At 35.9% G+C, this 13,802-nt stretch overlaps 2 protein-coding genes across 3 annotated transcripts in view; one reads left to right on the forward strand and one right to left on the reverse strand.

The window, feature by feature from the left end:
* LOC133525112 (probable cytochrome P450 49a1) overlaps positions 1-12,165 on the reverse strand; it is a 61,779-nt gene extending 49,614 nt beyond the window's left edge. Inside the window, exons 1-2 of one of the 2 annotated variants that reach the window (XM_061861364.1) lie at positions 11,453-12,165; positions 171-287 (exon numbers count right to left, since the gene is read on the reverse strand). In XM_061861364.1, the coding sequence (XP_061717348.1) occupies positions 171-273 (103 nt within the window). In that variant the 5' untranslated portion in view covers positions 274-287; positions 11,453-12,165. Of the gene's footprint in view, positions 1-170; positions 288-11,359 lie in introns of both variants that reach the window. The other variant, XM_061861365.1, reaches the window with a different exon arrangement.
* LOC133525113 (uncharacterized) lies at positions 4,153-6,011 on the forward strand. The gene is made up of 3 exons (XM_061861367.1): positions 4,153-4,433; positions 4,539-4,658; positions 4,754-6,011. Exons 1-3 carry the CDS (start codon positions 4,298-4,300, stop codon positions 5,956-5,958), a joined length of 1,461 nt encoding a protein of 486 aa, XP_061717351.1. The 5' UTR covers positions 4,153-4,297; the 3' UTR covers positions 5,959-6,011.
* Positions 12,166-13,802: the final 1,637 nt, after the last annotated feature.

Below are 13,802 nucleotides of genomic sequence, written 5' to 3' on the forward strand. Positions count from 1 at the left end.
GTCCTGGTAATTGGTAAGATAATACGTACTGTCCAAAGATCCTTCAGCCGCTTGTCGGTTCCTGGCGCTGATGGAGACTTGCCGGCAGTAGCTCTTGACAGGCCACTGTTCTACGTAGATCAGACTCCTCTTCAACTACTATCCAGGGTAACTGGTAAGATCATACGTACTGTCCAAAGGTCCATCAGCCGCTTGTCGGTGCTTGGCGCTGGTGGTGACCTGCCGACAGTAACTCTTGATCGGCCATTGAGCTACGCGGATTTGACTTCTCATCTTCAACTAATAACCTGGTAACAACAATGAAACATTTTCATGGGTTAATCATCATCAAACATCGGATTTTAATCGATCGCTACAAGTTCGCAACCCCTAGTGTAAATTTATTCAATAGCGTGACGTGATGTATGCATTTAAGTCTCATTTTGTATAGGATTTAGAAACAGCGCGCCAAGCGCAGAGCGCTGTTTCTAAATTCGACGCAGACGCGGTACGTCACGTTACGAAATCGAATAAATTTACACTAGGGGCTCTGGTTTTAAAAATAAAAGTATTCCATTAAAAGTATTGTCGTGAAACAAAATTATAATGAGATGATTGAAACTTGGTGCGCGAGTTTCGAGTTAAACGAACTCGCACTTGACCAGTTTTTAGTGATAGGTATATGAATATTATGAATCGCCTAAAGGTATTGTTTTAATTCTATAGTAATTTCAATTGTATTTTTTTTTTGTTAATTATAAGATGTAATGTTATGAAATATGTGTCCCGCCAAGTTTCTTGCCGGTCCCGTCCGGATGGGAATACCCTCCGACAATTTAGGAGGGATTTATATCTTCTCGGGTCAGAAGTGTAGGGTTTATAACATACCATACCAGGGTTTATAACATACCATACATACATACCTTATTTGACGTTCATAACATAAGCGCATTTATTTATTTATTTATTTAATCTTTATTGCACAATACATGAAGGTACAAATGGCGGAATTAATGCCTTAAGGCATTCTCTACCAGTCAACCAATGGGTTAAACCAGAAAGATTAAGTAGGTGCAGTGTCTTTTATAGTAAATGAATTTGTAACCGAGACTATATATGAATATAAACTATATATTGATAAACTTACACATATACTTAATACAAATAAACATACATATATTAATACATACATAATTATACCAAGTTGTCTATGCCTAAGATATAACTTGGAAATTAAACTATATCTAATAAACTTTATCATTAAAAATGTCCAAGTAAAGTATTGGATAGCTAATTAACAAATTAATTAACTCCAGATAAAACTTCCTGCAAAACTTAGCACTATCTACCAGTTAAGCTTATTTGAAGATTGTGAAACGCCAACGATGACTTTATTGGTCCGATAAGTGGCAAGTAGCTTATTCGGGACTTTTGGCATAACAATTTGGGGATACCGCTCTGATAAACATAACGTATTCATTGTCCAAAAGCGCTGCATTAGAGCCATATTTTCAGTTCATCCTAGAGATTCATGCCGTCCATATTTTATAAAACATAGCATTCGTACTTTTCCCAGTCACTATATTTATGAAGTTTCTGTTTTCGTTCACAAATATAAATACCTATTCACGGATAATAACTCATTGGGTTCCCGCGTAACTAGACCCAAATACAGACACAGATTGCCTAAGCCATATGTAAACTTGTCACTCACTGCAAAGAATGCCTATTTTATGTGTATTACAATTTATAACAAGTTACCTGATCGTTTTAAAGATATGGATCTCAAACTGTTCAAGTCAAACACAAAAATTTGGCTTATAGAAAAAAAAATCTATTGTGTAAATGATTATTTAAGTTACTCATAAGTAAGTATTTTTATTCTATAGATAAATATGTAAATATATATGTTGCAAATGTATGTACACCTGAAAAGGTTAAGTCTCAGTGTAACGGAATGTGTAATTGTATATTCGAATTCGACCTGCAATTTAACCTGATTCTTATATACAATAAAATACTTTGAACTTTGGACATTATGAAACAGGCCCTAAGTATATTTGTTTCAAAGTGAGAATCTGCCCACGCTATTCTTCAATGTGGAGGATCTGTAAACATTAATGCTACTATAGAGTAGCATGCGCATATTACTTATTAAACCGCTGTTACAATCTTACAATCGACTTTCGCTTTCGTAATGTTCTTTTCGCTTGCGTGAGGAAAGCCAACTTGCCTACATGTAGAATTTACTTTTTTACGCACTTCTCTTTAAGAGGATCGTCGGCTTAATAGTTTTTTTGCGTAAAGTAGATTGTAATAATATACCTAATAATTTTTTATCCCACTTTCACCCAATAGCCCAGTTCATTTTAGATTCCATCAACTCTCAAATAGTCCTTACACCCTGGCGGGTGCTGCCTCTGCATGCGTCCCATGACGCGGCGCGCGGGCAAGGGCAACATCCGCTAGGTGTACCCCTTACATTTCATTAAAGTGTCAAAAGGGCCTTTACGTGTTGGCTTCGGCTCCGCGCACACCTCCCAAAGGTCCGGAACACCATTGTTCCGTGATGGGAAAGACATACCTAATAATAATAAAGCCATTTATTCCATATTTCTCATATAGGTGTACATTTTAATTTTGTTAGCAGGTTATAGTAAAAAGAAAAAGTAGATAAATTAAATTGTTAGTCTTAATGCTAATGAAATATGGACCCCTTCTGGGTAAAGGCCTCCTCCATTTTCTTCCATGCTTCCCTGTCCTTGTCCAACATAATCTAGTCGGCTCCTGTAACTTGTGTGATATCATCAGCCCACCGTCTTACTGGTCGACCAACATTTCTTTTTCCCAAAAGAAATGTAGATTAACATGTTTTATTCCTAAGCACAGAAGCATGAACAGTCAAGAACAGCTCATTGTACTATAATTTTTCCTCCTTAATTCAATTTTTTTATATAATTCATTAATTTCATTTGATATACAAATGTCTCTGTTTGACCCAATGGTTGACTGGTAGAGAATGCCTTTGGCATTAAGTTCGCCATTTGTATATTTTTCTTTATTTGTGCAATAAAGTTTAAATAAATATAAATAATTTATTTTCATGCTATTAACTCTTCATTAACCTCTTGGGGTTCAATGTCCTAAAACTAATATAAATTACCCCCGATAAATAAATAAATAAATGTTTTCTTTCAGACAAAAAAAAAACAATAAAACTTAAATCTTAGTCAAATGGAACAGAGTTGCTTTTGTTTTGCTTCGTTAGATTTACAACATAACAAATTCAACTCTATTTTCTAGTACCATTGATTCTAATTTTCCTTGTATGGTGAGCTGCTAGAGGTTAAATTAAATTTTATTAGTTGATGTTAAATTATCTTGTAAATCTAATTCATTTTAAATGACTGGGTGATCAATTCACTGATAACTTATTCACACGTCTTAGATAGACGTAGACTGAATATACCGTTTTCTTTACGTACAACATTTCCGAAAAAAAAAAACATTTTTTGGATTAGTGATGAAGCTGATCAGTCACAGATAAAAATTGTTAAAATATATAATTTGCAAATTTTTTATTATTTCTCCATAATAAGTTAATTAGGACGTTATTAAAAATAAACATAAAGATAACAAAAATATTAACACTAAAATCCAAACAACCATTGTGTTCCATGATTAAATATGAGTAAAAATTTCTTCTTGGGTAAAAAAGCAAAGTCCGCCAGATTAAACAAACACGAGTTAAATTATTTAAGGAGAAAACAAAGGATAAATTAAGCAGAATAAATGTAAAGAGAATGGGCCGTGGACTGTCCTCTTAAATTGTTTGTGTGTCTTATTGTGTAACGTGATGACCGATCTGACAAATTATAGTATTTATGTCACACGGTACAATTACAACTGGGTATTCTTTTGTTTCCCTGGCCAATTCTCTGTAGTCATGAAAATTATATGAGGACAGCGCGGAGAAATCCGTCATAGTGTCAATTCCGTACACGAGCGTACATTTCTTTTTTTTTTCAACCGTTGGATTTTATTTTATTGCCAGCCCTTTGGGGTCGTCCAGATATCATGTGATCATTTAGGAGGGGGGTGGGGGTAAGAAAAATATCACGAATGATCACGATGGGGGAGGGGAGATCCGAGAAGATAGAGTTTGACCAGCGAGTCGCTGCACAAGCGTTTTTAGAGAATTCTATATATGGCAATAATTTTAGCTGTCAAAAGTGTCAAAAATATTGTCAAACGAGTTTACACATAACCTAGATTCTCATGTTAGTTCCTTCGTTACGGAAGTTTATATCGTATTATAATGGCTAAACCGATTAGAAGCAGTGTGAGGAGCATGTTATTTACGATAATCAGTAACTATAATCAAGTTCGACACGACGAAAATGAGAGATTACTAGAAAAGAAGCGAATATTGGACGAAATCATTCAGGCGACCGGTAAGTCATTATCAAACAATGTTGATGCTTCTTGTAGCAAATTTTAATTTACGAGATAGGAACATTTGTTTGTATTACTAAACTTATGATTTATTTATATTACAGCGGGCGTAGATGACGAAAATGTTAGAGAAACTATTGAAAAACTAGCAAGAGAACTGAAGAATGTTATTGATAATAACGCATCAGAATCAAGTTATTTAGAGAAAGTGTCTACTATGACAGGTAATATAAATAATCTATATTTTCACATCTAGGTTTATTAATATTTTAGTGTTCTTTTGTTAAAATTCCTATTGTTAAAACTGTTTTTTTTTCAGGTGTAAGCATTCGTACACTACGCACAATTAAAAAAGAGGGCTCTATTAACCAAGGCCAATGGAATACGCCAGGGAAAAAACGACCCCGGCCACCAACTGTGTCAAATTTAGACAATTTTGATGTGTCAGCCATTCGTAATAAAATTAACGAGTTTTATTGCGTCAAAAAGCAGGTACCTACTCTAAGAGCCTTACATGCGGATTTGAAAGAATCTATAGGATTCTCAGGATGTTGTGAAACACTGAGAAAAATACTACACGAGAACGGATTTGAGTTTAAAAAAAATAAAGAAGAGCGCTCCATCCTCATGGAAAAGTTTGAAATATCTGGGTGGAGGCAAAGGTTTCTTAGAGCTATACATAAAAAACGGCAAGAAGGAAAAAAAATTGTGTATCTTGATGAGACATATGTCCATCAAAATTATAGACCAAAGAAGTCATGGCAAGGGCCTTCAACTTCCGGTTTAGTTGAAAAAATTTCCTCGGGTAAGCGGCATATTATAGTGCATGCTGGATCAGAGCAAGGATTTGTGCCAAATGCTTTGCTTGTTTTTAGCACAAAATCCAAAGCAGCTGACTATCATGATGACATGAACAGTTCAAATTTTTTAAAGTGGCTACGAGAAATGTTAATCCCAAATTTGTCTGAGCCCAGTATAATTGTTATGGACAATGCCAGTTACCATGTAACACAAATAAATAAGCCTCCAACCATGCACAGCTTAAAGGCTGACATTCAAAAATGGCTAAGGGAAAATAATATCCCATATGAAGCGTGTTTCAAAAAGGAAGAATTGATGTGCCTTGTCGAGGAAAATAAAATTGGTCCCATATATGCAGCAGAGGAGTTATTGAAGCAGCATGGGCATGAGGTCCTTAAATTGCCTCCATACCATTGCGATCTAAACGCTATTGAGTTGATATGGAGCCTCACAAAGCGAAAAATAGCCAGCAGTAATGTGGGGCTACCGGGTTCAGATACGGAAAACTTGATCCGGGAATGTTTTGCAATGATTACCCCGGAAGATTGGAAAAAATGTACAGACCATGTAATAAATGTGGAACGAAAATACAAGTCTAAGGACAACATTACAGACACTGAACTAGCTCCATTCATAATAGAAGTTCGGGAAAGTGACAATGACAGTGACAGTTCTCTGTCAGGCATTGAATTTCTTGAATCCGATTTTGATTATGAATCTTAAATAAATAGGCACCTTCTTTATAAACTAACAATATTAAAACTAGATTGAAACTAGATTGTGTTTTCTTTCACCTTACTACCTTCAGTTCAGCTCCATTATACAATATGTCACTTTTTTATTATTACTAACGGGAAGCATAAATATTTCCCTTGTGAAGGTTTACTTTACTAGCACAAGGGAAATATTTATGCTTAATAAATAATCGCCTGTAATTAACCCGAGTTCAAAACTTCAAAATAAAACACAAATGAAGTAATTTATAAATGTCATATGAGAACCAAGTTATATTAAGTTAAGTTATATTATGACATATGCCTTGGTTGTTGACTTCAACGACCAAAGAAATGAGATCTAAAGGGTGCCGTTTAATGGTCAGGCCTGAAATTTATTTGTAACAACAAAGTATAATTTTCTATAACTTATCGTTTTTTAGTATCTCTGATAATAATGATAACTATTCAATCATATTTTTAATTTTTAAGTGGGCTAAATTAGAGGTCAGGGTTTTAATTGCATTGCAACGATATCCTCAGTCTGTTTACTGTATTAAATTTACAGTCTGCTACGTTGCAGACTTCAGTCTGTCACTAATCAAAACAAAAATTAATTACGTATGAATTACCAAGTATCAAATTACTTTTCTTGCACTATGCTTCGTGTTACCAGTTAAAGATTTTTTGAATTTGCCGCTTTTTTTTTGTGCAGCCACTCGCTGGGCAAACTCTATCACGTGTATTTTTTTTTCAAAGCGGGAAAGCTAAAAACAAAAATATTACTCAATGTAATCAGATGAGCAGATTTTTACGGTGCCTGTTTTTGAGAGATAGCATCTTGAATATATACAGTAGAAACGACATTAGATTTGCTTAGCGTCTAAGGGTACCCGCATCATAATTTTATTATCACGTGATCTTGTGGTAGGGGGGACGGGGTTGCGTTAAAATCACCAAATATCACCAAGGAGTAGGGGGGATCAAAAATAGTCCAAATATGATCACATGATTTCTGGACAACCCCTTTAACTTATCTCATAAAACAAAACTGGGACAGAGGCAGCTGCCAACCCCATTGTAAGTAAGATGTGTACGTAAAATGTAAGACAAATTTGTGCTTTGAATTTGACAGCTGATGTTAACGGCTCTTTACATTACGCGGTCACTTTAGTTGTCGAAGTTGACATTTGATCATCCAGTGACCACTATTAGGGCTTGCACGACGGCTCTGATATGTATGTCCGCGAATTCGGACCCAGATCTGGTTATTACAAAGCGCTGCGAAGGTACTCTATTATGCTTATAATGTACATGATACTTACTAATAAATAGCCCCTGTTTAGCTTATTCTGATAGAATGGGAACTACAAGAGCATGTCACCTGACACATGCTCAGCATAGGGTTCCACACTGAGCATGCTCTTGGCCGATTTTTACTAATGGTTATTTAATTAATTTATTTTTTACGCATATATTGGTTATGTCATTGTCGTCATTTAAAAACACAAATTATTTTAACAATGTTACCTACACGCATTGGATAATATTTCACTTAATATGGACTAAAGAAAAAGTAGCCATGGATTTGTTAACAATTTTATCATACTCTATTTAAATACCTATTAGTTTCGATAAAAACTGTTTCTTTAAGTCTAGTATTTATTGGTTTAGACGGTAAAAAAGTAAAAAACAGAATAAAAATAGCAGCAATTTGAATATGAATTGTATGAGATCAGAACCAAAAAAACTAAGCATATTAGTTTTGTCGAGACTTCGTAGACCGCCTAAATTGGTCAACTTATTAAAATAAAATACATATCAAATATCTATATGTTATACGCAATCCGAAAAATGAAATGGGGAAAGGTCTCCCATTAGGTAGACCGACGATCTGGCAAAGAACTCAAGGAGCAGTTGTGGAGATTCTTCGGAACACAAATACAACGTTTACACGACCTCCTAGTCTAGTCGGGTGTGACCCTCCCTCCGAAGCAGGAGGTCCTGATCCTGGGTTCGAATCCTGATAAGCAATTCGGAAATGTCGTGGGGAAATGTCTCCCATTAGGTAGACCGACGACCCGGTAAATAACTCAAGGAGTCTCTACAACTGGGAGATTCTTGGGAACACAAACAATAATATATATTTATATTTTATTCATATATGTATATAAAGACATTTATTTACAGTTATATATGTATAGTTTTTAATTACTTTTTTAGGTATAGGTTAACTGGAAGAGATCCCTCTTAGGGATAAGTTTTCCTTTGTTGTAATGATTATTAAATTTCTTTTGCTCGTAAAGTGTTTACTTACTTAATTACTTACAAAACGTTTAGACGGCCTCCTAGTCTAGTCGGGTGTGACCCTGTCTACGAAGCAGAAAGTACTGGGTTCGAATCCGGATATGGACATATATTTGTTTGTTTATCACAAATATTTCTTCCCGGATGTAACAAAAATAGTGGGATACTTTTTCCTAATCATTACACGACACCGATGCCCGTTAACCGATCCCCACATCTTACATCCTGTATAAGTGTGGGCGACAGAAAATAGTGCTCCGATAATAGACGGAATTCATTTCCCAATATCTTAAAGTAATTAAATTCATCTGACATATAGAAGCCACGACTGCGTGGAACCATTTTAATCTAAATTTATTAGCTAACTGTTTATATCGAATACGGTTAAACCTCGGTTTCGGTAGGTTAGTAGGTATTCGACCAATCGGTTGAATAGTGGTTGTACATACCATCGTCGATAGAAATAATTGATCATTTATAAACCTTTTTGCAATGAATTAAGGTTCATTGGTGCTTAGTTAAATGTGTTGCTGTTAGACAGTATTAAATTATATTAATAATTTATACGATGCGTGGCACGGAGTGCGTAGGCCCGTAGGGGCAACGTTCGTCATGTTCGAAACCAGATTTTTTCAACGCAGCGTGTGTATTAGAATTTAAAATGTTACACCAGGTGTGGCCCGTAACATGAGCAAAAAATTAAACTGTAGGCTGTACTCCTCAAACTAAACAACATTTGCACACAGCATTTTTTTAAATAACTAGTATATTGATTTTTAGAACGTTTTAAAGTTTATTCTAAGACGCAATGTATTGCGAATTTTGTTGTTTAAAGCGTGACAAGAACCGTCAATTACACTGATGATAGTGTACATTGAAGGTAATATTTATTTTGTATGAAAAAAATGTTGGTTAGTTTGGGGAGTACAGCCTACATGTCAATTTTTTGCTCTTGAGCCATTGTACCAAAGATGCTTGCGGCATTTCCTCGTTGTATCGCAATACTGATACGTTGTGCGAGGAAGCCGCCAGCTCTTCGGTCCCCAGTTATAGTCAACCAGACGCTTTGCGATTTCTGCAAAAAACTTGTGCGCGCTGGGATCCCGTGGACCTAGAGTTTCAACGCCAAATGGTACCTACAAAATGGTACTCTCTACCGAGTCTCTTATATTTATTACGTTTCAAAATTTCGGCGCTTTCCGCCGCTGCGCCCGCTTTTACATTAGTCCGTTGGAGGGACGGTGCCAGTGTGTCTACGCAGGTAGCATCCCACACTAACATCCGTCCCAAGCTCCAAGGAACTAAGGACACCCCATCAGTCTATCCGTCATCCCTGATAATGCTAGTCGGCTCAAGAAGAGCAAGCACAATGTTATATTACTTAGCGCTCTCATAATATTCGATACGTTTGTGCCTTCGGGTCTTAACAATTAAAACAAGGTATATCCGATAATGCTTAGTAAGTACGTATAGATACTATGTAAGCACCTAGTTATACACCGTGTTTCTTTGATTTCCGTTAATTTCAAGGGTGCATTCTTGAGCTTAATTTAAGTAACTTTCTCAAAGACACCGGTATTCTACTTAACTCCATTACGGAGATAATCAATAATTTATTTTTATCTTATAAGGCCCTCACAAGCGTATATACTTGCCTTAGAGCCTGTTTATACATATTGATTAGTGTTTACTACGAGTGTGTACATTTGCTACTAAATGTAAATACTATCTCGTACGATTGATGTTCGAAATGACATTGATATGTCATAGTTTTCAATTGTTTGGTTGAATTAAATGTAATGCCCGTGTTACAACAACGCTATATGCAACATTAAATTACTTTTTAATCAAATAATTTTTATTTTTTTAAATTAACTATGCTATTTAGTTTCCTTAAACGTATTTACCCATACCCCGGAGTTAACGGAATTCAATAAAAACACGATGTATAGATAGTTAAAATCGTGCCAATTAACTTTCAGACCGTTTCCTTACGCCACCGCTGATCGGAAAATATAAATTATTGAAACAGTTTCCTATTGTTATGTAATTAATCATTCAGAATTTACTGCAGTACATATCTATACGGCTCGATTCGAAGAATGAAATACGGAAAAGATAAGATAACGATAAGTTCTGGTTTAGATGTTCTCATTTAGATATTGTTTGTATGTCGTATAATTGACCGAAGCAGCTCGATTCGGGCAACCAATATCACTTTGACGTTAGAAATAACGTAGATAGATCTTACTGGGATCACAGCGGAATCGAAATAAACGTCAATTTTGACATGTCGTTTAGTTATCGATCTTTCCAAGATCTTAAACGTGTCTTAATCATTATTCGAATCGGACCCATAGTTGTTTTTTAAGTTCCAGATATAAGGAAAAGCCTCTTTGTAACCACGAAATAATTGGAAAGGAATAAGATGCGACATGCAGGTTCTGCCAGGAGGCCGATGAGACTGCAATGCACATTCTTCTGTTCCTATGGACCACTAATGTTAAAAAGAAGTACCTACTTATAGGGTGGCATGTATTGCAACCCTAATGAGGTACAGAACATTACGGCCCAAAGAATCTGAGGGCCTACCGCGAACCACGTTCGACGTGTTGCCTCCCTGTCACACTTACGTACAAATTTACAAGTGCGACAAAGAGGCAACACGTCGAACGTGGTTCGCGGTAGGCCCTCTGAAACTTCCTAAATTTTACGGGCATTAGTAATGAACTTTAAGGGGCCGTATAAGGTAATACCTATTATTAACCCTAGAGAATATACATCTCTGTTATATTGTAGTAATTATTTATTATAAGATTACATATTATAATGTAATGTTTACTCAGATAATCAGTGTTGTATTTATTTATAAATGTACTTCCTATGTAAGTTTCATGTCTCTATACTTACAATGTAACTGTAAAAGTGTTATGGACTTGTGAAACAACCTTTTTTATTCTGATGTTATTGAATTTTATGTCCCAAAACCGGTGCCGACATAATTTACTACAAACATTTTAGACATTAGTTCCATCAATTTTCTCAATTATCGGTAACAAAAAAGAAGTTAAATATATAAAATCTAAGTACACATAGATAATTACCCTTTTAACAGTACAATTACTGAGATGTGCCCTGTTCAACGCATCAAGCTACCATAAAAAAAACGCAACAGGAAGGAATATTAAAAAAATTACCCTCTTCAATCCAAAACACAAAAAAAAACACTTCACACACTACTATAATCCATAGTATACACAGCACTATAATCAGTTGTTTGTTTTGAGTGTTCCCTTTTGGCAAGCCGCGCGCGAACTGAGCGCCCGCGTAGAGGGTTCGTGCGACTTTCTGCGCGTACGCGGCTCCATTGTCCAACGGCACGATATTTCGCCAGAGACAGTTAATGTTGTTACAATTTGCAACACGTCTTGATAGGACCATATTTGTCTTAAAAACAATCAATGTTTACTGCAAAACCTTACATCTGTACCCCTAGTGTAAATTTTATCGACATCATAACGTGACGAACGCGTTTGCGTTAAGTCTCATTTTGTATAGGATTTTGAGTTTCCAAAACGTCCCGCTTGGCGCGCTCTTTCTAAATCCAATACAAAATGAGACTAAACGCAAACGCGTACGTCACGTTTCAAAATCGAATTTATTTACACTAGGGGTACTGACAGCTCTCTCGCGAAAAACAGAAATCGTCATTTTTGTATTTCCCTCTCTATCGCCCGAATATGCAACGATTGATTTGAGAGGCAGGAATCGAAATTTCGAGGCCCTCAGCTCCGATGGTTTTATTTTTAACCGTAGCAAGCGCTGTGATCGTTTTGGGTCTCCCCACCACCCGCTTTGCAAGCATCGAATAAAAAAGAGAGATTTCTAAATCTGGTGATTTTTACTTTGGCTGGTTCTTCTTTCTAAAATCCGTCCACTATTCAAAATAGTAAAAAAAAAACAAAATAGTTTATTAATACAGTGAAACTTATAATTAAAACAAGGTTAAGTAAACTTATTCTAGTTAAACATACTGATGAGTTTTTGCGAATTTCTGTGCACACAGCTCTATTGTTCACCTATAGGAAATGATGTGTGTCACTGATCACGTATTCATAATGAGGTTTAGAACATTTACCTACATAATATTAGCAGCTGTATATATATTTTATTTTTAATGAAACTAAAACGGGGCTTCCAGCGTTACATTCGATTCAAATGAAAATTCGTCCTCCTCATTTACATTAGAAGATATATAAAAATTACAATATATGATAATGATTTAAAAAGCGCGTCACGTTTCAAAATCGAATTTATTTACACTAGGGGTACTGACAGCTCTCTCGCGAAAAACAGAAATCGTCATTTTTGTATTTACCTCTCTATCGCCCGAATATGCAACGATTGATTTGAGAGGCAGGAAACGAAATTTCGAGGCCCTCAGCACCGATGGTTTTATTTTTAACCGTAGCAAGCGCTGTGATCGTTTTGGGTCTCCCCATCACCCGCTTTGCAAGCATCGAATAAAAAAGAGAGATTTCTAAATCTGGTGATTTTTACTTTGGCTGGTTCTTCTTCCTAAAATCTGTCCACTATTCAAAATAGTAAAAAAAAATCAAAATAGTTTATTAATACAGTGAAACTTATAATTAAAACAAGGTTAAGTAAACTTATTCTAGTTAAACATACTGATGAGTTTTTGCGAATTTCTGTGCACACAGCTCTATTGTTCACCTATAGGAAATGATGTGAGTCACTGATCACGTATTCATAATGAGGTTTAGAACATTTACCTACATAATATTAGCAGCTGTATATATATTTTATTTTTAATGAAACTAAAACGGGGCTTCCAGCGTTACATTCGATTCAAATAAAAATTCGTCGTCCTCATTTACATTAGAAGATATATAAAAATTACAAAATATGATAATGATTTAAAAAGCGCTGGTGGCCTAGCGGTAAGAGCGTGCGACTTGCAATCCGGAGGTCGCGGGTTCAAAGTTTCAAACCCCGGCTCGTACCAATGAGTTTTTCGGAACTTAAGTACGAAATATCATTTGATATTTACCAGTCGCTTTTTGGTGAAGGAAAACATCGTGAGGAAACCGAACTAATCCTAACAAGGCCTAGTTTACCCTCTGGGTTGGAAGGTCAGATGGCAGTCGCTTTCGTAAAAATTAGTGCCTAAGCCAAGTCTTGGGATTAGTTGTCAAGCGGACCCCAGGCTCCCATGAGCAGTGGCAAAATGCCGGGACAACGCGAGGAAGAAGAAGGATATGATAATGATTTAATTTTATACTAATATATGTTGGGAATCGTGGGCGTATCATACGACAGCATATCAGAACCTTCAAAAGTGGATGACGACGGCTTTCAATTAAATACGATGTTCAACTCAGACTTTACTAGACAAGACAGATTACAAATCATAGCACACGTTACACTCCTTATCTTAAGCAAGCCAGTGGGTTAGACCCAGGAACGCCACCGAGGTCATCTTCTCTCGTTTCCGTCTGCAGAAAGATTGACAGCGTAACTTCATTT

The sequence above is a fragment of the Cydia pomonella genome, chromosome 14 (genome assembly GCF_033807575.1).
Source record: "Cydia pomonella isolate Wapato2018A chromosome 14, ilCydPomo1, whole genome shotgun sequence".
NCBI classification, from domain to species: domain Eukaryota; kingdom Metazoa; phylum Arthropoda; class Insecta; order Lepidoptera; family Tortricidae; genus Cydia; species Cydia pomonella.

Excerpts from the sequence above, each read along its gene's own strand:
- LOC133525113 (XM_061861367.1), top strand. The coding sequence starts at position 4,298 with ATGGCTAAACCGATTAGAAGCAGTGTGAGGAGCATGTTATTTACGATA. Across the intron at positions 4,434-4,538 it reads CGAAATCATTCAGGCGACCG|CGGGCGTAGATGACGAAAAT; the intron begins GTAAGTCATTAT and ends TTTATATTACAG. Across the intron at positions 4,659-4,753 it reads GAAAGTGTCTACTATGACAG|GTGTAAGCATTCGTACACTA; the intron begins GTAATATAAATA and ends TTTTTTTTTCAG.